The sequence below is a fragment of the Corvus cornix genome, chromosome 1A (genome assembly GCF_000738735.6).
Source record: "Corvus cornix cornix isolate S_Up_H32 chromosome 1A, ASM73873v5, whole genome shotgun sequence".
In the NCBI taxonomy this organism is placed as follows: domain Eukaryota; kingdom Metazoa; phylum Chordata; class Aves; order Passeriformes; family Corvidae; genus Corvus; species Corvus cornix.
This window is the reverse complement of record NC_047057.1, coordinates 36889795-36914186: the sequence shown is the minus strand read 5'-3', so window position 1 is coordinate 36914186 and position 24392 is coordinate 36889795. Positions and strand designations below refer to the sequence as shown.

Below are 24392 nucleotides of genomic sequence, written 5' to 3'. Positions count from 1 at the left end.
AAAGCTTTTTAGAAACACCAGCTGGTGTTTGGCAGCTGACAGAGTAAAGGTGAGACCAAGGTTAGGGCTTGTTGGGTAGTTCAGACCTCACATAGTGAAAGGACTAATTTCAACAGGAGACACTGCAATACTTGAGTTTAAATTCCTGTTCTCACAAATATGCTTCAGCAGAAGAGTCCGCAGAGTGAGGACCCATTAAGGAGGAGTTTGACAAGCCAGGGGAGGAGCATGAGTGTATTAGGGGAGGGAGAGTCCTCGGTTCTGATCTGAACTGCAGCAGGCCCCTTTCATGACAGAGGAGTGGTGTACATTCCCCTGCCTGTTGTTTAAAAAGTTAAAAACCAGTGTAAGGCTGTTTTTCCCACTGGTCTTGCAGACTGGCATATCATTTCAGGAATCTGGCTGTGAAAGTATCCTAAAAGAAAGTTTCCAGCTGCATCAGCTAACTTCTTGGGTGCCTGAGTTGCAGTGCAACTTTTGGCAGCCTGGCTTTAAATTATGTTTATTTCCACGAAAGTTTTTTTAATTAGGACCCACAGCTGAGTTATTTATGTAGCTTTTAGATGGCATCTTTCTCTGTAATAAAATTCTAAGTACACTTCAGGAAGTCTTGTCCTATTGTTACGGGGTGGACAGGCGTCACATCGTGTTTAGTATTTCTTGGTTGTTACTGTTGACAAGTTTCAAGGATTGTTGGTAGGACATTATTTACTTAAACTGGAAAATCAAGAAAGCTTACTCATATTCCTGTAGGCAAGTTAAGCCAAAGGATTTGTCTGCCCAAGAGTCCATATCTGAACGGAAAGGGGCTGCATGATCTCACTTGCTGGTGCTTTATGGACCTGTTTTCTGAGAGAGTATGGCAGTACAGTTATAACACTTGTGTAAGATGTAAATAATAGAAAACAAAGTGGGCTTGGAAGAGTGAAAGATTTTCTTGTATTTTCAGAACTGCTTAACTATTTCAAATTACGTTCTTAAACTGATTTTAGAGTTTACAGACTTGCAGAAATGTATGTGAAGTCTGTATTTCCGTACCAGCGTTTTGCATTTATTGTATGGAATTCATGGATATATGCTGTGGGGACAATTCAAAGTGGTTTGATCATCCAGAGCTAAATACCTGGATTGCTGGATATCCTGAAAATGACAAAGCTACTTTTTTCCTCTTGACTTCTTGATTTTCAAGCTTTTTTTTTTTTTAAGATGCCACATTGTAAAGGTTGGGGGTTTAATCAGTTTTTTTAAGGAAAGTCTTTCTTTGGATTTCCTAAGAGCTGCTTAAGTATATCGTTAACATTTTGAACTTTAAGGTCTCTGTGCTCCTTCTGTTTCTTCTGGTCGAGATCAAGCATCCATTAAACTAAACAGGGGAGAACTCCAGCTGAGCTCATTTTAAGCTCCCCAGACACAACAGTGTATCTGGTTCCCTTCCCTGCATTTCTCTTTCCAGCAGAAAGATCTTACCCTACATGGCTTCTGTGGGGCAGATACTGTGCTGGGCTGTCTGCTGTGGAGCCCTGTGCGGGAGGGTGCACACACATTAGGTCCTGCTACCCATGTGCCACTTGCCAGCCAATATTTAGATGGGACTTTGCAGTCCCTGGAGCTTGAGGCTTGGTTTCACACAAGAGTGCCTGTGGCTGTGCCGTCTTGGCTATGGAGACTCTAGCAGTCAACAAAATAAGATGTATATATATTAAGATATATCAGGCATTAAATTTGTAGTTTTGTCCCCAGCCATATTTGCATCTTGAAAAATGATTTATTCCAGGAATGCTGTGATACTGAAATGATTCTAGTACAAGGAGAACTAGCAGATAACTATGTGTAATGTGAGAAATGCTGGGTCCCAGTTCCAGTGTTTTCAGTTGAAATCCATGGCAATAGTAAGATCAGGAGTCAGGGTCAGGAGTGGGTAGACAGAAACACTGACAAGCACTGCGGTGACAGTACCACAGAAATTAAGCTGTGAGGGGAACTCCCCGGCTTCCTTTACAGCAGTGTGTGCAGAGGGACAGGTGCAGAAGCTTCTAAAGGGATAGACAGGGATTGCTGTGGTCCAGCTTGAGTTTGTGCAGCTCTGCTGCCTCCAGACTCTGCTTGAGCTGAGTGACTGTAGTTGGTAGAGGACATACCCAGCTGAACAGAGCAGCTGCCCCCACAGTTTTCTGCCTGCTCCAGATGTGCAGGTTCCAAGAGACTTGTTCTTTGGCAGCTGTTGAACCAAAGTCATAACTCTGGGCACAGTGTGATTTTATTTGGAGTTTTACCTTTCCCAGTATTGTTTCTAGTGTTGTGCAAGTTGGAGCTGAATGTGGGGTTACTTTGTGCACCAGCAGTTAAGCTGTAGCTCATGTTGCAAATTCATGATTGCCACACAGGAAGCAGGAAATAACAATTTATTGTTTGAAACAGCAGTAAAATCCCAATGCTCAGAAAAAAAACACAACAGGAAAGATTGCAGTGATATATAACCATGTAAACACAGATAAAACTGTTTAGGCACAAGTACCATGAGTTTAAAAACAAATTCTAAGCAAAGAGAAGTGGCACTGACACAAGTGCTCTGTGAAACTGGGAAGTGTGCTGCCTGCCACAGGATGCAAATGCCAGAGCTCACAGGGATCAAAAAATTCCTTAAAATAAAGTTTAAATGATACAGGACACTCTGCATCTTGCTGTAGGAGCACCCAAGGTAAGAGTGCAATAGGAATGAGACAGGTGCATGCTCTGCCTGTGACTTGGCTGTGGGCTGGGGCCTGGCTCCTGGGCTGGACATTCTCCAGCCCTTCCTAAAGTGTGTTGGGCAGCTGCCTGCACCTTAGTGTGCTGCCTGGACAATGTGCTCCTGTACCTACCAGAACACCAGCACACTGCTCCACTTTAAAAATATTTTAACTATTTAACTTTTAAAGCAATTTTAGTATCTAAAGCCATTTTAACTTTTAACTGGCTCTGAGCAATAAGGAAGCTGCTTATCAGTGCTTTTAACTATGACCTGCAATGCAGATGTTATTTCTGTATTTCTAAATCACCTGTGGATGCAAACAATGTCTCTACCAATGTTTTTGCTGCCAGCAACTTATGCAAGTGGAAGAGCCAAGTGCTCTTGTGGTCTTCTACATGTGTGTCACCCACTGGCAGGTACTAGAGACCAGTATTTGGGTATCAGCCAGGTGGCCAGAAATGTCAGTATTAGGAGTAATGATCTTAAAGCAGTAACGGAGATGCAGAACTCATCACATGCAGGTCTGTCCCACTCTGGATGCCAGTTGGAATCCTCTGTAAACAAAGCAATTTACTTGTTTTCAAGTATAACTGCAGCAAGGGCAACAAAAGGAAGCAGTAATTCCAGTGGTACTTACCAATGACTTTGTCACGCTCTGCATTTCCTGGAGAGATAAAAGAGATAAACATAAGCACACTTATAATTTAGAAACAATTTGACTCTAGCCAAAAGGGAATGAAATGTGAGCATCACAATGGGCTTATAGATACAGCTGATGTGTTTTTTCTCAGGAAGAAGCAAAGATCCACTGACTCTGGCAGACCCCTGCAGTGACTCTCAGGACTATGCTGAGGAGTGGTTGATCACAATTTTTTGACTTCTCCTCCCACCAGTGGCTGGTGTAGAGAGGATTCACCCCCCAAGGTGTGCTTCCCAAGATCACTTTGGCTTTTGCCCTGTGCCTTGTGTTTTGAGATCCTCAGCCTACAACATTAAACAGCGCTGTGAATCCAGGACTCCCTCACATTCCTGCGGTACTAGTGTTTAAATGCCATCTTCCCCCTCCTTTAGTTCACCAATGGTTGAGTGCTGGGGAAACTTTCGACCTCAGCTCCCCACAGGCCAATGTCCACAGCACAGTACCTTATCTTTATGGAAATTTCAGGTCTCCTTCCCTCCTGACTCCATTGAGGCAAAAGCCAAGTGCAGGCATATCAGGAAGGCTGCCAGACTTGGGCTGAGCATTGCATCTCCATGAAGGCTCTTGCATGTCAGATGGCAGATGGCCTAGCTGATGTTCACTGGAGTGAGCAGCTTTGGCAGTGCCACGGCTGCTCTCCCCACCCGCAGAGGCATGGCAGGCCAAAGCTTACTTGGACCTGCACCAGCTCAAGCCACAGCTCACACATCATATAATAACCTGGAGCCCCCAGGATGGGACAGGTATCCCATTCTCTGCTTTCCATTTCTGCAAGTAGTAACTTCTGGCAGGGTAGTAACACCTTAAACTGCAGCCACCGTATCTGCTGTATCACACCCTCCAGCACCTGAAGAGCAGACCCCCGTCCCATCACTCCCCAGGGTAGAAAACAGGCTCTTTCCACCCTCCTCACCTCTCTCTGTGTATCACTACCCACTTGGCTTCTGATTACAGATTTTCAGCCTATATTTAGGAACAGGAAAGTGCTATGCCTGTCTCCTGCCAGTATCTTTTGTGTGCTCTTTCCCTTTCTACATGTGCTTGTGGAGGATGTCTGGTTGTCTTCTACTTACGACACATCTTGCTATCACACTGCTCGCCGCCGCAGTCTCTGCACGCATCTCCCGTCTTGTACGGGCGCACTGGGAAATTCCCACTGTGAAGGAAAATCACACTGCTCTCAAACAGCCCTTGGCAGAACATTAATACCTACTGCTAATTAGGTTTTAACAGGAGTTTTGCTTCACTTGTGTTGATAGAGTGATGGTTTTTTCAGGAGTCCTGTCTGAGTGCCCTGTGCCCAAGCCATGCAGTGAAGAAGAACAGGTTAAGTGTAATGGGACACCTTGCTGTTTAGGAAACTGGAGACAGTAGTATTGCAAACCTGGGAATTAAAGCAGTCTCAAAGTTGAGTAATTTGTGTGCATGGAGACTCTAGACTTTCATAGCTGGCTCTAGCTATGGAAATGAGCAAGTTCTTTTACTGTATATGTACATGTGTATTCAGCCTCAAAGAGGGATGCTCTGGTGTTGGAGAATCTCTCATAGGTGGTGGTTTCATCCATACGTTGGTTAGTATTTTAGGAGTGATTTGGGTCTCTCCCCTGCTCCCTCCCTCTGCGAGTGGTGTGAGTGGGACCAACTACCTCTGCCCAGGCTGATACTGCACCAAACACAGCTCAGTGCTTCACTTTGCTCAAAGCATGGCCAAAGCAAGACTTACAGCATGCCTCAAACTGCCCATGAACACAGAGAGGGATTTTGTAAGCATGAAATCTCAGTAGGGAGATGAAACTTCATGATAAAAAACCTCATTACTTTCAGCAAGGTGAGGCTTTCATTGCTTGGTCTAAGCTGAAGAGTATGTTCACTTGAGGAAATTGTGTATGCATCTTGCCTTGCCTTGGCAGAGCTGAAATAAAGCAATGAAGCTGCTGCTTCTCAAAATCAGCAGCTGGATATGATATAACTGCACTTGTTAGCATGCAACTGCCCATTTGCAGTGTCCTCACCCAGCAGGGAAGGGCCCAGCTTTAAAGCCCCCTCTAGAGCCCCTTGCCTCTCCAGAGAGCACCCTGCCTGCTTTGCTGGGTGCTGGTCAGGGCAGCACTTCTCTTCCCCATGCCAACACAGGGCAAGAAATCCAGTGGGATTTTTCTGCACAACACATTTGGATGTGGGGCTTCTGGGTGCAGCAGCAGCTGTGTCATTTCAAGGTATCTAGTCAGGGGTACATATTCTTCCAAGGATGAGGCAAAGGCAAAAGGAATGTCAAACTTGCTTGAGCTCAAGGGTTGGCCTGGCCTTGGCCCAACACGGTATGCATGTAAAGCTGCATTTATACCGTGGTGGCATTAATTAGCTGGAGAAGAGAAAAATACATCCATCCTAGCTGGATATACTATGCATATGAAAGACCTCTGGATCAAATTTTGCTTTGAGCAGCCCTATCCTCATAAGCAGCCCTCAGCTGCTAAGACTGCAGGTTGCCAGCATTGCACACTTCAGTGTTTATCCAAGCCATTGACTTAGGGCCTTAATTCTGGGCCGTGTGGGAGTATCTTCAGACTTTGGGCTTGCACCTTGGCAACTGTCTGGGGCCATCTTGGCACTCAGGAGCAAGGGATTAATTTTTAGATGATCACTTCAGTATTTTCATGTCAACCTCTTATATTTAATCCTTTCTTCCAGTCTCACTGCTTTTTGGCTCCAATACATAGCCCTAGCTAGCAAATAAAAAAATGCTGGTTGGACAAAGGTGTACCTCTTTCTCTATTTTGGAGACCATTTCCTCCCACAAAAAACATGACTAAATGGACTGATCTAATAAATTTGCATGTTGTGGAAGGGAAGGGGTGGGACCCAAACACTGTGAAATATTTGTAACAAAAAACCTTACGGCGGCCCGTAGTTGCAGACGAAGTGTGCTGCGTTGCGTATGGTGGTGTATGCCACCTTGGGACAGAAGTGGACAGCACAGCCAACCTTGTAGCTTGCAGCCCAAACTACCTGCAAAGACAGACAGATGGATACACTGGTGACAAAGGCTTTGATTCAGCACCTGAAGAGTTAGGAGAAGACCTGCCCTCCTCTGTTTTATGGCATACAAATGAGATGAGGAGGACTCCTTGGGCAGGCTTCGCAGGAAAAAGCAGCAGTGATGGATCTCAAAATCATAGTTTGTTCTGAAAAAAGACTGATTATTTTACCCAATTCACCACGTATTTGCTAAAACGATGCTGAAATAAGAAATAACTGGCTGTTAACAGGTTGTTTTCCTTTCTTGCAAAGGAGAAAGGTGAAGTTCATCTCCTTTGTTTCAAGCTCATCCGTTAGCCTTCTGTTGTTCCTGCTGTGGGAGCTGAGTTCAAACCTGAAAAGGTTGCATGATCTGCTACAGCTCCTATGAGGGCTGGCTGCCCCTTTACTAAATCCTGTGGGGACATAAAGCAAATTGCCAGAAGGCACTGGTATTATGGCAGGAGCAGGGAGGAGGATTGTGTCTGGGCTGCAGTCCTGCCTTTTAACATCATGGCCATGACTAAGGTAATCTAGAGGCAAGGCCATTACTTCACTTACTGATCCTCTCTCTACCAGAACCTTTTCTGTGGGACCCAGCATCCTATCAGAGTGCAGCCAAATGCTGCAGTCCTGGAAAAGTAAGTCCTGTGACAGCAGCAGAGGGGAGACAAGGGCACAGCAGTACTTGAGGGTGATAAAACAGCAGCAATGACTGACTACATGAGCAATATGGAAGGATCCTGGCAACCTAGCACATAAATACATTTGTGCCTCCACTGACTTAAAGGGGGAGGTCTGGCTCTTTCCGTTTATGCCTGTTTGGTGCCAGCTATGGGAAGAAGGGACAATCCTCAGGCTCCTGAGGATCTTCTCAGTGCAGTGGCAGAGCAGAGGTTGCTCCTGGCACCAGCCATAGACAACTTAATTCCTGTGGACTGTGAAGGACTGAATAAAAGGACCTTCCCCATCCCAGGGGGCCACTGACTGAGCAGTGATTTGTAGTAACTGCAGTAATTGTGCCCAGGGAAAATTCTCTTCTCCACAGTTGGGAAGAAGAAAAGGAATGAGGAGTTCCCCGGCAATAAAGACCCAAGGATACCTCCTGAGGCTGGCAGATATACATCTTCTAGCTACAGTCACTATAACTGCTAACTCCCAGTGAGAATTATCTTATATTTTCATTCTACCCCCATGAAACTGCATGGGCTGCTCCTCTACAAACACCATGGTCAACAGCACTGTGCCTTAGTACCAGGTAAGGTGTGCTTCTGTGCAGCTTCCAGGTGCTGACTCTTGCAATGTCCTTGAGAGCAAGCTCAAAGAGCAACAGTCACCCCTCACAACTCCTGCACCCAAGTATCTTCCCTGCACACAAGTTCGGAAAGCCCACCAGCTTTTACCTCATCTACTCAAGTCCTGGATGCACATGTATATCTCTGCAAAAAAAATTAAATAGCTTCAGGTCAAAATTTAACCCTAGAGCTGCTATTGCAAGCTGTCCTGCTTTCCTATAGCTGTGGGTAGTGGTTGCAGGCTTGCATGGCAGCAGCACTCCTTTTCCTCACTTTGCCCACTTCCTTTGGGAATAGCAGTTGGACAAAGTGTGCACATGGTGTTTGCAGAACTGCAGACATCTCTTTTCATGATGGTACTTCTCCAGCCCTTGGCATTTGAAGTCTGCTTAACAGAGCTGGGACCTCATTCCACTCATGCACTGCAGCCCACAGCCATTGCCATTGCCTGTTTTTTGGGCACTGCTTGGCTAACCTGACTGTTTGATGGCTGAACTATTTTCTTCCAAAAAAAACCCAACCCAAACTGCCACATTTGAAGTAATAACACAGTGACTCTTTCCCTCCCATAAATGGAAAAATAAGAACATCTGGTGCACATAGACATATAGTAAGACTATACAACCTGGAAGTTCATTGAATCTCAACAGAAATGTAGAGTTTTTGATTCAAAATGGCAAAGCTGGCTCATGGTTTAGATGGAGAAATGCAATGCCTACCTGTGTATAGTGGCCACATACTTTACTGCACCGATTGGCATTGTAAGTGTAGTATTTGACCTCATTGTACCAAGAGGTGATGGCTCCTTTCACAGTAAAGGCAGAAATTGAGCCTGTCCAGAGGTTTTCTCCAGCAGTATGAAATCTGGGGTGAACTTTCCCTCGCTCTTTGAGGTATATATTATGTTTAAATACGCATTTCTTTACCCAGCCTTTCGCAGTCTTTGCCAAATCTGGATCCCAACTCTGCAAAATAAAGACAATTAAAAATCACTTTGATATATTAGCAGTGCTAATATATATCCTTATATATTCAGAGCAGCTTTCAGGAAAATATGAGTCTCAATAGTGTAGATGCTTTTGGTTAATTCATTTTTTACTTCTGTTGAGACTTACAGAGCTGCATGGCAGATTGGCTTGTAGGTTTGTTTCTGATTTGAACTTAAATTGCTGATTAAGCTTGAAGAAATTTTTGGGGTGGTGTATGATCTTGGCTGACTGGTTTGTTGGACACCAAGTGCTGTACATCAGTCAAATACAGTGTTTGTGGCACAATGAGCATTTCAAGGTTGTGCTGGCCATGACAGAACATTAATGTAAATTAAAACGAATTTACATGAAATCTGGAAAATGAGGGTTATGCTTACCATACCAATAATGCAAGTCTTGTGTAGCCTCATATTTGCTTCAGGCCATGGCTTGCAGGTCAGTTCACAAACACACTGGGATTTTGGGGACAGTTTAAACCCAACCCTTTGGTGAGCATCATTGTGCTTGGTGGCTTGAAACATTAGTGCTGAATTCATATTTGTGGAATGACTCATTCACTTGCCATTCAATTTTACAGGAAGTGGTTATTTAAGCAATTGAGTTATGTAAATGTCATTTGTTTGCACTGGAGGTGGTGTCTGCTCTTGCTGGGTTTTCTTGTGCACACACCTTGACTGAGTGATTACAGCACTGTAGCTCCTGGTAGATACAATACCACAAGTGCATGCTTGTAGTCCTAGTTATACTTTGTGTTATGTAAATGAAGTTGTCCAGCACTGAACTATTTGGTTTTGAAGTTTTTTTTAAAAATAAACTTTTTATTTGTCCTCGTCTGAATTAACTGAAATAGCTCACTTGCTTGTGCAAATGATGGTAACACTAGGGAAATTGTTTTGAATGGATCAGAAATGATGAAGGAAAAGGTATATTTTACAATCTACCTTTTTGTAGATTTTTTGGTAAAATTTAACAAAGCTAACTTGTTAGATATTAACATCTATATTTTACCTAAGTAACCTTTTTTTGTAACATAGCTAAGTCTGAAACAATGTGTATCATTTATACTACCAATTAGTAATTAAAAGTCCCAAGATCACACCAAAATGCCTCTACAGAAATTTGAAAATATTTTGTAACCTATGTCTTCCATTTCTTCCTTTGCCTAATGTTTGTAGAGGTTGTATTTTCCTACTGTGGAGGGGTGGATGCTGGCCAGGTGCCAACCAAAGCCACTCTATCACTGCCCTCCTCAGCTGGGCAGGGGAGAGAAAATGCAACCAAAGGCTCCTGGATTGAGATAAGGACAGGGAGAGATCATCCACCAGTTACTGTCATGGGCAAAAGAGATTCAGCTTGGGGAAATTAATTATATTTATTACAATTTGAAACACTTTCCTCCCACCTCTCCCTTCTTCCAGGACTTAACTTCAGTCCTGATTTTCCACTCCCTCCTCTGCCCCAGCAGCACACAGGCACACGAATTAGGGGTTACGCTCTGTTCATCAAACACTGTCCCTCTTGCTCCCTCCCCCTCAGAGGGAGGACTCCTCACACTCTTTCTCTGCCTCCAGTGTGGGGTCCCTCCCACAAGAGACAGTCCTTCACAACCTTCTCTAATTTGAGTCCTTCTCATGGGGTATAGCTCTCCATGAACTGCCCCAGCATGGTCCCTTCTACAGGATGCAGTCCTTCAGGAACACACTGCTCCAGAGTGGGTACTCCATGAGGTCCCAGGTCCTGCCAGCAAACCTGCTCAGTGTGAGCTCCTCTCTCCATGGGGCCACAGGTCCTGCCAGGACCCTGCTCCAGCCTGGGCTTCCCACAGGATCACAGCCCCTTTCAGGCCTCCACCTGCTCCAGTGTGGGGTCCTCCACAGGCTGCAGCTGGATCTCTGTTCCCCCATGGACCTCCACAGACTGGAGGGTCACATCCTGCCTCACCACGGGCTGCACCACGGGCTGCAGGGGAAGCTCTGCTCTGGTGCCTGGAGCATTTCCTCCTGCCCTTTCTGCCCTGCCCTTGGTGTCTGCAGAGTTGTTCCTTTCACATGTTCTCACTCTCCTCTGGCTGCAATTGTTTGTACACAACCTTTCTGCTTCTTGAATGTATTATCCCAGAGGCGCTACCACTGTGGCTGAGGCACTTGGCCTTCACCAGCAGCAGGGTAATGGCTCTGTGGGACATGCGGGAAGCTTCTGGCCGCTTCTCACAGAAGCCACTCCTGTATCCCCCCTCCGCTTCCAAAATCTGTCCATGCAAACCAAATACACCCACAAAACTAGGACATAAATAATTTTGATAGGAACTCAGTATATCAAGTATTAAATTCGGGGCAGGAAGTCTTATTTCAAGTGAGCAGTTGGTATTTCCTTAGATACTTTTAAGGACAATGGATAAAATCTGGCGTTGTACAGAACTTATCTTCCAGTCCTGGAAGATAACTCTGCCAGTTAAGACAGAAGCTTCATTTTGCATCTCAGCAATGCTCTGAGATGACCATGATGAAAGATGTATGACAGTGGGGGATGCACCTTAGTGCTTCATGGTCTCTTTTTTTCCACATTCTGCTTTTTACAAGTCCATGAATCTCTTCTCCTTCATCCTACAGTAGCAGTAAGTTTAAAGTTCGATAAAGGTATGCATAATACTAAGTTTAAAGTTGCATTAGTAAGTTTAAATATACTTTCCATTTTGTGTGAATGCTTAAACTGGCTGACAGATGAAAAGCAGTGTACAGAAATGTTCACAGTGGTCTTTAGTTTTAACTGCAGTTACACTCCTTATTTGCTTAAAATACTGCACTTAAACAGAAAGATTGGACTAAATGGCATGGGAAGAAAATGCACAGGACTGGGAGATTTGCATATAGATATCACTGCTGTTTAAGGAAACAATACTCACGGGTTTTTTTCCCTCGTGAACTACTTCTCAGTTTTCATTTTATATCAAGTTGCTTGCTGATTAAAGGAGGAAAAATTGAATGTATAGTATGTGAAAAGTAATGGAAAGCAGCACTAATTCAAAAGAGACTGTTGTGAAGCCCTGATGAAACTGGTGAGACTGCTGTTTTTGAGGAGCCTTAGAACAGAACTAAGCAGTGCTTTGGGTGGATGAGAAAAGGCTCACATTTGTCAGGTAAAAAACTTTTAGATCAACATTCTCATTTTATAATACATGTATTAAAAATATCTACGGTTGAACTTTATTAATTGCAATTAAAGGCGTTTCCATTTTGCATTTCTTTTTAAAAACTACTTTTCTGAAAGATGGGAATGCCCTGAATTCAATCTTAATTTTTACATACCTAGGTGGACAGTTACCTCCAGCAAAAAAGAAGTTCCCTGTGAAATAAATGCACCATCTTCTTTTCTGCCTTTTTTAAGTGCCAAAGGCCACTCAAAATATTGTTTTTAAATCCAGTGTTTTTACTTTTGTAATAGATTTTATCATGTATTGTACTGCTTTCTCCACATTAAATAGTTTCTGGGAGAGGTCATATTTAAGACTAGGGGTTTTGCAGTGTTTTGAAAGAAACTTAGCATGATTTAGTTTCTGTTTTAGATGCAATTTATTTGTCTCTTTCTTATGCTGCCTTTTTTTTTTTCAGATTTCAGTTCTTTTTCAAAAGGAGAAATTAGGCACAATTTAAAAATATGAATATTGCACTTTTAACACATCCTAACAATATTTCATTTGTTTAGGGCCTGTAAAGCAACATAGAAAATGAAGAGTCCATGTACTGAAGGTCAGGATGTACAGCTGAGAACAGCTGAAGTAAAAGATTCATCTGGAAGAGAAACTAAATAGTTTCCTGTCATGTTTGCAATTCAAGTTTGATTACTGCTCAGTTACTCAGAATGGGGCACTTATCTTTTAGTGTTTGACAACCAGAATTGGAAAATGAACTTTTTTTTCCCGAACTTCAGTTGGGGTGTTGCTAATTACAGCTGTGGCTCTGTCATCTTCTGGTGGTGATCATGTGAGATACCAAGAAAGCAGGGCAAAAAGAGCTCAGGAAAATGGTTGTGGTTCACTCGAAAGACAAACTGTGTTTTGCGTGGTAGCTGCAGATACTGCTCCTGAGGTGCCCGGGGAGCAGGTGAGGGGCAGAGCAGTGGGGGACAAGATGTCCCCAGCACTCGATCCTGCTGCACTGGGTGCTTTTTGGCTTCCCCTGCAGGCCCAGCCCCTCAGAACTGCTGCTCTGCTGGCTCAGTCGATGAGAGCCTTGCAGAGAACGCTCAGAGAAAGCTCTCCAGCGCTGTTTGGCAACAGGCTCTGCCCTGACTCGAGCATGAAAGTTGTGCTCAGATGCGCACATAAAAGCGCACCTCCGGCTGCCGAGCTGCGTGCGGTGCCTCGCAACGAGGCGGCTTCGCACACAGCACACCGACAGTGCTCGGCTGAGGGCTGAAATCTTGGGCTTCGACTGAGGAACTTCAGTCAGGGCAAAACTGTACACATATCCAATGGCATAAAGCCACCTGATAATTAGAGCCTTCTTCTCTGCTTTAAAAAGCGGCTGGTCTTATGACCCCAGGTTTTTGTGGGGTTTTTTTGGTTTTTTTTGCACTTGATCACAAAAACAGTTTTTAAGAATCGTAAACACCATCGCAATGCTACACATTTGTATATAAGTCATGAAGACTCCCTTACCATGTAGAGCATGTTGCTGGCTGGCGGATCCACTCCAGACCGGAATCTGTTATGGGTTTGCACACATTCCTCAATAAATTTTGGATCCCGAGGATCAGGTAATGTCGATGGTTCATAGGAATCAGAGGAATAACAAAAGAGTAGTAAAGCCAGCACACAAGTGGAAAACCTGGTTGTCATTGAGAAAGGGAGAAGAAGAGAGATGCTGCAAGCACAAAGTCAGCACCGCGGACCTGAGGGCATCCCGGAGAACACCCCCAGCCGCCGCTCCGGGTGCCTTTATAGAGCTCCTCATTACATGGGGGCGGCTGGGCGGGGCCTGGCCCTCACCGCAGGCGAGGCGGGCCGGGCACGGGCCGGGACTGCGCACGCCCGAGGGGAACGGGGGCGGCCGGGGCTGCTCTGGGTCGTGCGGGGCGGGCACCCCCAGGAGGGAGTGTCCTGTTAGGGACCTCGCTGCGTCTGCTTGTGCTGTTACCCACTTGCTGTACAACACACCGCAGCGGAACGTCGCAGGGAAGAGTATCGGTGTCGGTCCTGCCCCCGCAGGGCCAGAGCTGAAAGCGAGTTCATTTCTGCGGTTTGTGCACAGGCTAGAGAGATGTTTTCTGCAGCCAGTTCCGTCACCGAGCACTTGCTTAAGGCATACACTGCAAATGTCATTAGCCCTTTCCTTACGGTCATGCTTCTCAACATCTAGTCTTCCAGCTTTAAAAGCAGAGTGTTTCAGCTGTACGAAGTGGTTTTAGCTCCACCAGCAGCGTTTTGCATGGAAGACTTGTGAGCTGGACTTAACTTAGCCATGGTAATTGAATACAACGTTAGTCACAGGAAACGAGTCATATTCCAAGAACACTGCTATGAGAATAAGGAAATGAAGCTACAAGTTCACATTAGAGCTGTAGCAGCCTTCTCTCTCTCTTTTTTTCTTCTTTCTTTAATTGTGGTGGACAAGTGTCTCTCCTGTCCTTTAGGCTTCTTCATTACTATTTGTTTAGCCCCGTAATCCTACTCATAGCAATTACTACGTTTTGCAGAAAGGTTTTGGATCAATTTTCTTCTTTTGATGAAACTAGATGCTGTTAAGGCTGTTGTCTTTCCTCTTTTCCTTATATATTTTCTTCCTTTCCACTACAACCAAATTGTTCTAAAATAAAGCCGTTTTATTTATTTATTTATTTATTTATGCATATGCGAGTCATTCAGTGTCATTTCACTCTAATCCACCCCAAGGGATCTATTAACAAGAACCTCGGTTGGGGCTCATTTTTATTCTGTGGGATGACATGCTGCAATGTGGCTCAGAATTTGAGTCACTGTGTTCTTAAAACATTAGAACAAAGATAAAGGAGGAAAACCAGCTTTAAATATTGATAGCACAGTTATGCATTGCTAATACCAGCCAGTATCTTCTGGCTTGAAAGATGGGCTTATTCCCCTTACTCACAAACATGTATTGGAACAATAGGGGTCAGGTTGAGAGCTAAATGTCTCTTGAAACAAACTAAATCCATCAGAGGTTTGGACTTTCTAAATGAGGCTGAGATTTCTAAACCAGGATCTGTCCCGGGCCCATTTCATCTTCTGTCTCTGTTTCCTGCTGCCTGAAAGCTCAGGATGGCTGTCATCTACTCTGCATTTTAGATTTTTTCACCATCTCACATCCTAAAATTAAGCTTTCCCCCTTGACATTCCCCCTTAATCCTTACTCTATCAACTTTCCCTGGTATTCTTCTACTTATGGAGAACAAGGATTAACTCTGAGAGAACTGAATAGTACAACTGACAATAGAGTAATGGACACTGACACATACAGGTTAAATGTAACCAAGGATAAGCTTTACTCCTGTTCATAAAAAGTAATATATACAGTTAAATCTCCATTATCTGGGGAAAACTGTGTCCAGGATAACTGAAGGTTAATGAAGATGAATTACTGCTTCTTTTGGGTACAGTGTGCCACCTCGGACATGTCTTCATGATGCCCCAGGTTTCCAGGAGGATTGTTAGCACATGGAGTAATATCTATTCTCAGTGGTCCCTCTAGCAACCTAGCCCTAAGAGCTAGGAGGCTCGTGCAGACATAAGAGCACGTTGCAGCTACTGCCAATAAATTATACTACCTCTATGCACAGCCACTTGTATTTTGCATTGAGTGAAGAAGCAACCTTTCCTATGCTGGATAAAAACTGCAGGGATAATGAGAAATGACCAAGTGTTTTTTTAAATGTGTGCCAATTATGTGAGAGTAATACAGCAGTAGGATCACAATCAGTGTCTTAACTGACCATTACTCATAAAAAAATCTGTGTGGAAATTGCTGTTGTACTAAAAGTACAGCACTAGCACTCAGTACGAGAAACAGTGGCCTTAAAATTAAAACACTAAGGCAGTATTGGTCACAAGAGGGACGTGGATGCTCAGCAGGTGGGACGTATGATGGCACGGCAGGCCGGGGGGGCCGGGGCCGCGGTGGCTGGGGCTGTGTATCCCAGTCTGGATACCAGTTGGCATTACCTAAAAGTCAGTAAAGAAACAGGTGTTAAGATCTATCAGTCTTAGCCATACTTACAGGAAAGCCATTAAAAACAATTTGATACTTACTTATCAGCTTCTCACGTTCTGTATTTTCTGCAAAGAGATCGGAAGAGGAAAGAAATGTGAGTACCATTCAGTGGTGGTTCTTAATGTGAAGAGGTAAGCCTTTGCTGGTGCCTGGCTGCTTGCACTGATGATGCCAGTTAATGCCTAAAACATCCTGCAAGGGGGAAGCAGGACAGCAAGAGCAGGCTCCCAACTGCTGTGGAGTTCATGTATTTTATTGAATTGAAAGAAAAGCAGAAAAAAACGGCTGTATCAGGAAGAATTTGTGTCATGGGGGATGAGGGAATAAAAAGTAACAACAAAACATGGAATTTAATTTAAATTGTTACACATACCAAATCTAAGTAGTTACAGACAGACAAATATAATTACTAATTTATCATGGAAGTACACCTTTACTAAAAGTTTTGACACATTTGCAGGACTGCCTATGTGCATCCTATTGAAGTTCCTCATTTGCCCTATAAGAGAAAATGGTAAAAGCCAGTGGTAGGATCTAGCACTTACCTTTTAAATACTCTGTTCCTCCTGTCCCTCCCCCTAGTCTTTGAGATATTTCTAGTTTTCCTGTGATGCATCAGTCTGAGACTTTAAGATGAGTCAGCCAGGATATTACAGAAGGAAATAAGAGTACCAAATGCTCAATCATTTCTACAGCTGAGGCTGTCTAGAGCCTGGATAGTAAAGACCATCCCCATTAAACCTCTGTATAAAATTCATATTTGATTGAACACATTGCTGCATGTCCTTTAATCTCTGTTTATTTAAAACGTTGCCCAGTTTGGGACTAGGTGAGTAGACAAAAAGGTCCAACCCCTGCAAACTGCTGTTTGGAGCAGACTCAGAGTGATGGGGTACAGGCTGTGTGTTTCCCTGCTGTGCCCACACCCTGACACCGCGGGAGACGGACCCAGCACAGACTCACTCCGGCTCATTAGTGGGAAGGTGGGAGCAGGGAGCAGGCTGAGCCCCTTCGCCATCACCCACTTCTCTCCCAGGCTCAGGCAGCATGTTTGCAGGGAACACCTCCACCCCAGAGAGGATTTCACTCCAACCAGCTCCTTTCACTGTTGCATCTTTGCAGGGTTTGGGAGTGGGCTGTGCCAACTCAGCCCCACAGCAGCTCCCAGCACTGGCCAGACATCCCACAGCTGCCACAGGCCTGCTCCAAAGGGGTTACCAGTCCTTTATTAATTGCTCCTCCAGATTTGATTTAAATCCCCTCATCCCCTGAGCCTTTTGAGCTCTGTTATAACTGTTCATTTAATTATGTTCATGAGCACTCTGATAACACTGAGTGTAGTAGGGAAGAGATTTACAAGCAAGCTGGTTTTCAGAAAATTGTGGAAGTTAGAAATAACTGTGCTTTTTGGTACAGAAATATGGTTGTGTGGAAAATGTGTTAAGACATGCTAAACAAGCAAGAAAGCAAAAGATAAATTTCCTATTTCTGCTGGGAGAGAAGAATTAGACTGAATATTTGCTGGGACTAAAATTTTGGATTTAACTTCCTGACCAGATAAAAGAGAGAAAGTAGTCTAACTGATACTTCCCTGCATCAGAAACTCTGGCTTCTACTTCTGAGAGCCTTCAGCAGCAAAGTATTTCAATTATTTCCTTCTTACACTATTCCTCCCAGAGTTTGGTACTGTTGCTGTGTAGTGTGCTACAGACCCACTATGCACGTAGTGCAAATTGACTCATCGTATTTCTATTGCTAATTATGCCACTTTTATTTCTATGCAGTTTTCTTAGTTGACCACTTTGGTCTTACCACAGAGCTTGTCTACACACTTCTCATTACTGCATCTACTGCATGGCTGTCCTTCTTTATATGGTTTTCTTGGGTAATTCCCCCTGCAAAACATGAACAGTGTTTTGTTAGCTGTCATTGAAAAGCTATCAAGGGGAGGGAATCCCCAAAAAACTGGTCATTGAAATTGTTTGAAATTCCTTTTAGATCAGATTAAAGCTCTCACTGGCATGGGGAACAGTTGACTCTCACCACTGGAAATTAATGAGACTTCACAGGCAATACTGTATTATTGTAAGCATATAAAAATCTGCGTCTAGTCCCTCATTACCCACCTGGATTATAAAAAACAAACCTGTAAAAAATAAGTCGAAATACTACAAGGTACCAGATAAACTAGAGGACTGTCTTCCTTTTATTTCTTAAATTACAATGTCTTGCTTGAAATTCGGGTAGGGACATAGAAAGATGTAATCTTTTTGAAGCGGGAAGATTACACCCTTTCCACTTTTCCTGCACAGACTGAAGTCAAAACAGATTTTCTTCTACCATCTGCATTATATGGTCTCAGCTATGATCTGCTGTCCTGTTTTTTTAAAATGGGATTTTCTCCAGTCCCAGCTATGTCCAGTAGGTTCTGTTCCCAATGGCCAGGGGAAGTTTCCCTTGGACAAGTGACACGAGGATGTAGCTTATTCTGAAATTTGTTACAACTGCACCTGTCATTTTGGCATCTGATACCGGATCAGTTGGGATAGTTAAAAAATAAAAAAACCTCCAAGTGCCATAATTAACTTACGCTGGCCCATAGTTACAAACAAAGTGTGCTGCTTTGAACAGTCCTGGAAAATTTTCAACTGTACTGCAGAAGTGAACTGCGCAGCCAACTTTGAAACTCTCTGCCCAAACGACCTGCAAGACAAAGGGAAGTACGTGATGCACTGTTCAAATACTGCCAAAGCAACAGCATTAAGGGAGGACGGAGAAGGAAAGTATCTCAGGGAAATTTAAATCAGCTGACACAGGAGCAACTTAAACAATCTGCAGGGCAGCTGGGATAAATGATGGCTTGATAGCCATTTTTGCACTTATTATCTGGCGCCCCTGTAAATGTGAAATTGCCAGGGGATAATCCCTCTCCACCATTACTGGAAGTAGAACTTGACATCACTGGGGCTTGTAATATTTGCTTCCAATCTCATGCAACAATAAGCTGGGGGGTGCAAAGCTCTGCTGTAATTCCTGTTCCAAAGCAATGTGTTCCAAGCCTGTACTCAGATTTTCAGTGAAATTAGATTATATATATGTATATATAGGACTATAAAGAACTGGGCATGTAAGACTCACCTGAGTGTAGTGACCACACTTGTCAGTACATGTATTGGTGCTGAAATCATAGCTGCTGACTTCATTAAACCAGGCCCTGAGTGCTGCATCCACAGAGAATATGTGGGCTGTGCCAGTCCAGATGTTTTCTCCAACAAGTGCAAAGGTGGGGTGCATTTTCCCTGGTGTTTCAAGGTAGGTATTGTGGTTAAACGTGCACTTCTTTGCCCACGCTTTGGCAGTCTTAGCTAAAGCAGCGTCCCAGGACTGTAAAAAAGGATGAAAACATACTATAACCGGCACTGCAGTGACTTAGCTGAATTCAAGCATTTTTAAACAGAAACTTGTTAAAGAGTTCTTTTCCCCTTTTCTGCTTCTCATCCCTGCATTCAGTTTCTTTCTCTCACTTGACAGTTCTACTCCCATAGCAAATTTTTGTCTTCTTTCTCCCTTACCTATTGCAGGACATGCAGGATCTATCCATTGTCCTGTTGTATCTGACTTGTTAATATATTTAGAGCTGGAGTGCAGTCTTTAATCTGCCACACTGAGGGGGGTAACTGTGAAACTCCCAGCTATAGAGGGGCTTGGAGAACTTTGTGCCTAGGAGATGTTGGCTGTCCCGGGATTTGCACTTTGCAATTATTATCAGACCTGACAGGAATTCTGTTCTGCTGGCCAGGACAGAGGGGAGAGTTATAGCTGCTCCCTTCCTCAGCTCCTTCTGCCTCTTTTCTCTCTCAGCAGATGGACTAAGCAAATAAAAGACTCATCTCTGCTGGGCTGAGAAGGAAACACTCCTATCCAAAGAGGCACAAGTGATAATTTGGCAAACCAGTCTGGCAGACTTGCAGATTTTGCACTGAGAGGAAAAGTTCAGTACAGGGAAATGCAAGTTAAGGGATGTGAGAAAAAATTGAGTTTGTGTTCATAACAACAGCTTTGGAGATGGCTATTACCACTTGAAAGTAATAGACCAAATAGCAAATAAAGTATTAAAAACTCTTTGCAAAGGAATGGAGAATAAAATCACATATATAATCATACTTCTGCAGAAGTGCTGTTAAATGCTGTGTGCAGCACAGCACCCCACCTCAAGAAAGGTACACTAGAACTAGAAAGGCCAGAGAGAACCTGGAGTAGGATGATAATCTTCATGTTTGGAGGGCTTTCATATAACAAGAGAGTGCTCTGCAGCTTCAGTCAGAGACATCTGGACGTCTTGTGTGAAGTAGGTAAATAAGCAGCCATAACTTGCTTCTTCCAATACAAAGACCAGACACTGTTAAATGAAGCTAGGCATTAACAGGCCCAAATCAAACACAAGGAAATAGCTTCACACAACCTGTGGTTAGGCTGTGCAGCTCTTTGCCATACGATGCTAGAACTGATAAAAACTTAAATAACATCAAGGCTGAAAAAAAATCCAAAAAATCCATTAAGAGCTTGTAAGTACCACGCAACACCTTTGATTCAAGAGGCTTAAATATATTTGTCCTGCTGTTATTCCAGAATTGCTGGGTCTTTGGTCTGAGCAGGTAAGTTTGCTCTTGTACACTAGCTTTTTAAATTAAACATTGTTTTTAAAATGGCAAGAAATTGAAGTCACTGGTACTCTGAATCTTACCCATTTACTGTGAGCTTCCATTTGTAGAAATGATTCCTACTCTGCATGTGGTTATGCATTTAACTTCCTTTCCATCTATGCAGTACTGCTGGAGGGCTCAGAGAAGTGACATGCACTGACTGGGGTTACCTCCCTCAGCTAGCTGTACACATTTTTCCTTATGTATTCCACTGAACAACGTGTGACCTACCCATAGCCTGTTCTGATATCCACTGTATTTGTAGGAAGCTCTGCTTTTCAGCCTAGGTATTACTATCCCTGCTCTTCAAACCCTGCTGCAGCAAATGAAGATCAGGTATCTAAATGGATGTCCTGAAAACTCCCTTTATTCAACACATGTTCTAGATTAGAAGAAACAACAGGAGATGACAGATTTTCAACAAATCCTGTTGTGCAGATTGCCTGCTCAGGAACTTTTTAAAAACCAAACAGCTTCCTTGTATGAAACCTGACCTGGTATAAAACAGATTACTATCGCTCTTAGAAAGAGGTAGATGACGCACTGAGAACTGAACACTACTTTTTACAATACAGCCCTTTGCTCTGACTGAAGTTGAGAGTAGCTAAATCTTGTGCTAAAAAAGAAATTTGCTTCAAATTATTAAAACTGAACAATACTGTGAAAATTGATGTCTTTTCTATTTCTTAAAAAGAACCAACATATGTTACAGAAATCATTAACTGAAATGGAAAGAATAGCACAATGCAAATGAAGAATAAGATGGGCTAAATCAGCAGCCCAATCTATAATAATTTCAAACAGATCACAAACACCACCTTACCATACGAAACATGTTGCTGGCTGGTGGATTCACTTTGGATCGAAATGTGTTGTGAGCTCTCACACAATCTTCAATGAACTTTGCATCTTCTATGTCAGGCAAGGGATATTGCAGATCAGCATGAAAGCAAGTGAAGAAATCCAGTAAGAACAATGCAGCAAAGTAAAATGTGATTTTCATAACTCTCCAGTGGTTTTTTTTTAAGTTTTACAAAGAGAAATCTCTTAGGTGGAGATGATACCAGCAAGCAGTTTTTCAGAGGTTGGCCTCTGGGTGTGGAAGCACTTGAAAGTGTCAAACTAACAGGAAGTGAAGTGCAATTGCTTAATAAGGTACAACTCTATCTGACATCATAGCTGGCAGTCAAAGGGTGAAGCATGAAACAGGCATCTGCCATGCACATCAGCAAGAAGCAACACTCCAAGTATACTTCTGTCTTTCCTTTGAGTGTTCTCCATCTTGGTTGGCTGCCAAGCCATTCTGTGATTGTAGGTCTTATCTGAAGAGATGCTGCAAACAGCTTTCTTAAAACCTGCACCAATAATAAAAACTGTAGTTTTGACAAAACAGAAATCTGCTGCTCAGCTGATTTTCCAATAGTATTGCTTAGTCATATCAGCTTAGTTATAATTATGTTGCAGGACGTTGCTTCAATTTCAGAATTACTCAAGGAACAAACAGAATTAGGAAATCTGTGCTTCAGCAGGAGTCAAAAAAAAAGGTTTTTGAACAGCACCTGGCTGCAGAACAGACATTCTGGCCTGGTTTGCTGTGTAACAAAAATAAAATTTGGAAATCCCAAGCTTGAGTATGTGTTGATTCTCTCCTCCTTAGTTATTTGCTATTACCTGCTAGCCTGAAATCACTGGAGGAGCTTCCTGTGCTCCTGGAGAGTAGCTACAAGATTAGCACTCCTGGTGTAACATTCCAAGCCTGATCACTTCTTGGGGCAGTAGGATGGTATGTGTTGGCATTTGTATTGTCTCCCCAGCTGTTCTACAAGCTGGTTGAATTTTTTTTTTTCAAACCTAAACCAAATTGTACATATATGCAAGAGCATAAGAAGAACCATATGTTTTAAGAGCTAAGGTCTTGTATCCCAGTTTTAGGTAGGTTTACAGGGAAAATTTGTTGCAAATAGATTGTAAAAGATGTTAATGGGTCTTATTCCCTGCTCAGTTTTGCCAGTTACACTTAATGTAAAACCATGATTATATTACAACTACATGCAGTTTGCACAAAAAATATCACACTGAAACTGAACCTTTAATTTAACAGTACAGTGATCTTGCACTTATATATGCATGCAGCTGAAATTCTGTGTTTGGAAAACGAGCTGAGATTTTATGCAGTAGGAAATTTTGATGGGTCCAGGATAGTCCAGGTTATAAAATGCTTTCTTGCATTTCTGGCTCCATCTAGTGACTCTATCTATATTTAAAGCAGAAGTCCAGCCTGCCCTCGAGCATCTATGATGTTTTCCCAGGAAGAGAGTTTTAGACTTTTGCCAGCATTAAGCAGTTGATCTCGACAATTAAGTTTTGGGATTTGGATATCACATTATATTTGTCTGGACAATACAAGCATTGCCTATCCTTGTGCAGATCTCAAGTGAAATTTAGCACCATGAGCTGGGAGCTGGGTACATGCATGAGGCTTTACAGCCTCATGATTTTGAAAAATTCCCCATGTTTACATCCCACTTGCTCTCTTCTGGTAGTCACTAACCAGGACATTTTACCAAAGATAACTCTGACTTGAATGTAACAACCACAAACCTTAGCACAGTTCTGCACTATGAAAATTAAGAATCTGACCTCATCATACCAATTTAATGGCATCAGCAACATCAAAAACTTTATGACTTCCAACCCAAATATTCTTTCCAACAGATGTGAAATTAGGATGGCACAGATGTTTCTTACTTAAGTATATGTTAAGTTTAAAAATGCATTCGTCTGTGCCCTTGCAGTCTGTGCCAAAGCTGCATCCCAAGTCTGCAAAACATGAAAGGTGAAATAGTTACGCAATGTTAAGTTACAACAAAATCTTAAACAATCTGATAAAACCAGTAAACAAAAAAGCAGATAGATATCAAATGCTGGAGTTTCATAAAGAAATATTTTCCCTTATTTAGGCAAGTGCCTGAGTTTTATTTTAATTGACTTTTCTTATTGCAGCAGAGAAATACAAACTAATTTCATTTGACAAGTTTTTCCTCCCTTCACTGTTGAAAATTAACTTTGTAAGAGCAATTGCTAGCAACTGAAAAGATGTTTGAAATGCAGTTTTGTCTTCAGGTAAGGAATCGCTGGCATATTAATTAAACATGAAGCTTTTTGGGTTTTTGTTACTGAACAGGTCTTTAAGGATTTCGATTTGATACATAAAAAATAATTCAAATTAAAAATGCACAGATAGTGCAGGTTCAACAGTACAAATATTTTAAGTATTTTTAAGAGAGGTTCTGGAATAAAATATTTACTCCTCCTATGGTAAGGCTTTAAATATACATCAGGGCATTTTACAAAGACAGCTTCAGGAGGTAAACATGCCAATTCCTGGCCAGTAACTCATTCTACTACCTTTTACTTCTTTGCAGCTGATTCCTGAACATAAACAATCTTCTGTATTTGTCTTCCAGTCATGACTGTTTTTCAGCAAGTTTACCTTTAAAGTACCTAATTTTATATCTTAAAAGAAGGTGATGTGGTTTATTGCCTAGGGTAACTGGTGCTCATATGTTTCAGTTCACGCTTAGTTTCTGTGTGGACTTTACAGTTAACTCCACTGGCTGCTGATACTCTTTCCTCCCTTAGGCCTTTGGTTTTTCCCTAGCTGTACTTTCAGTCATAACTTTTCCTGGTTTTCCTATTCCTGAGTATTTTAAACTGTGTGTGATGTCTTTTG

At 42.8% G+C, this 24392-nt stretch overlaps 2 protein-coding genes across 2 annotated transcripts; both read right to left on the bottom strand.

The window, feature by feature from the left end:
• Window positions 1-2387: 2387 nt before the first annotated feature.
• LOC104698399 (glioma pathogenesis-related protein 1-like) lies at window positions 2388-13705 on the bottom strand. Its single transcript, XM_010413704.4, has 6 exons — window positions 13391-13705; window positions 8464-8709; window positions 6331-6440; window positions 4505-4587; window positions 3369-3395; window positions 2388-3285 (listed from the first exon to the last, which is right to left on the bottom strand). The coding sequence occupies exons 1-6, from the start codon at window positions 13568-13570 to the stop codon at window positions 3134-3136; spliced, it is 798 nt and encodes a 265-aa protein (XP_010412006.2). The 5' UTR covers window positions 13571-13705; the 3' UTR covers window positions 2388-3133.
• Window positions 13706-15207: 1502 nt separating this feature from the next.
• On the bottom strand, window positions 15208-22631 carry LOC104698398 (glioma pathogenesis-related protein 1-like). Its single transcript, XM_019279781.3, has 6 exons — window positions 21483-22631; window positions 19095-19340; window positions 18547-18659; window positions 17769-17851; window positions 15995-16021; window positions 15208-15907 (listed from the first exon to the last, which is right to left on the bottom strand). Exons 1-6 carry the CDS (start codon window positions 21660-21662, stop codon window positions 15681-15683), a joined length of 876 nt encoding a protein of 291 aa, XP_019135326.1. The 5' UTR covers window positions 21663-22631; the 3' UTR covers window positions 15208-15680.
• Between the last annotated feature and the right edge of the window lie 1761 nt (window positions 22632-24392).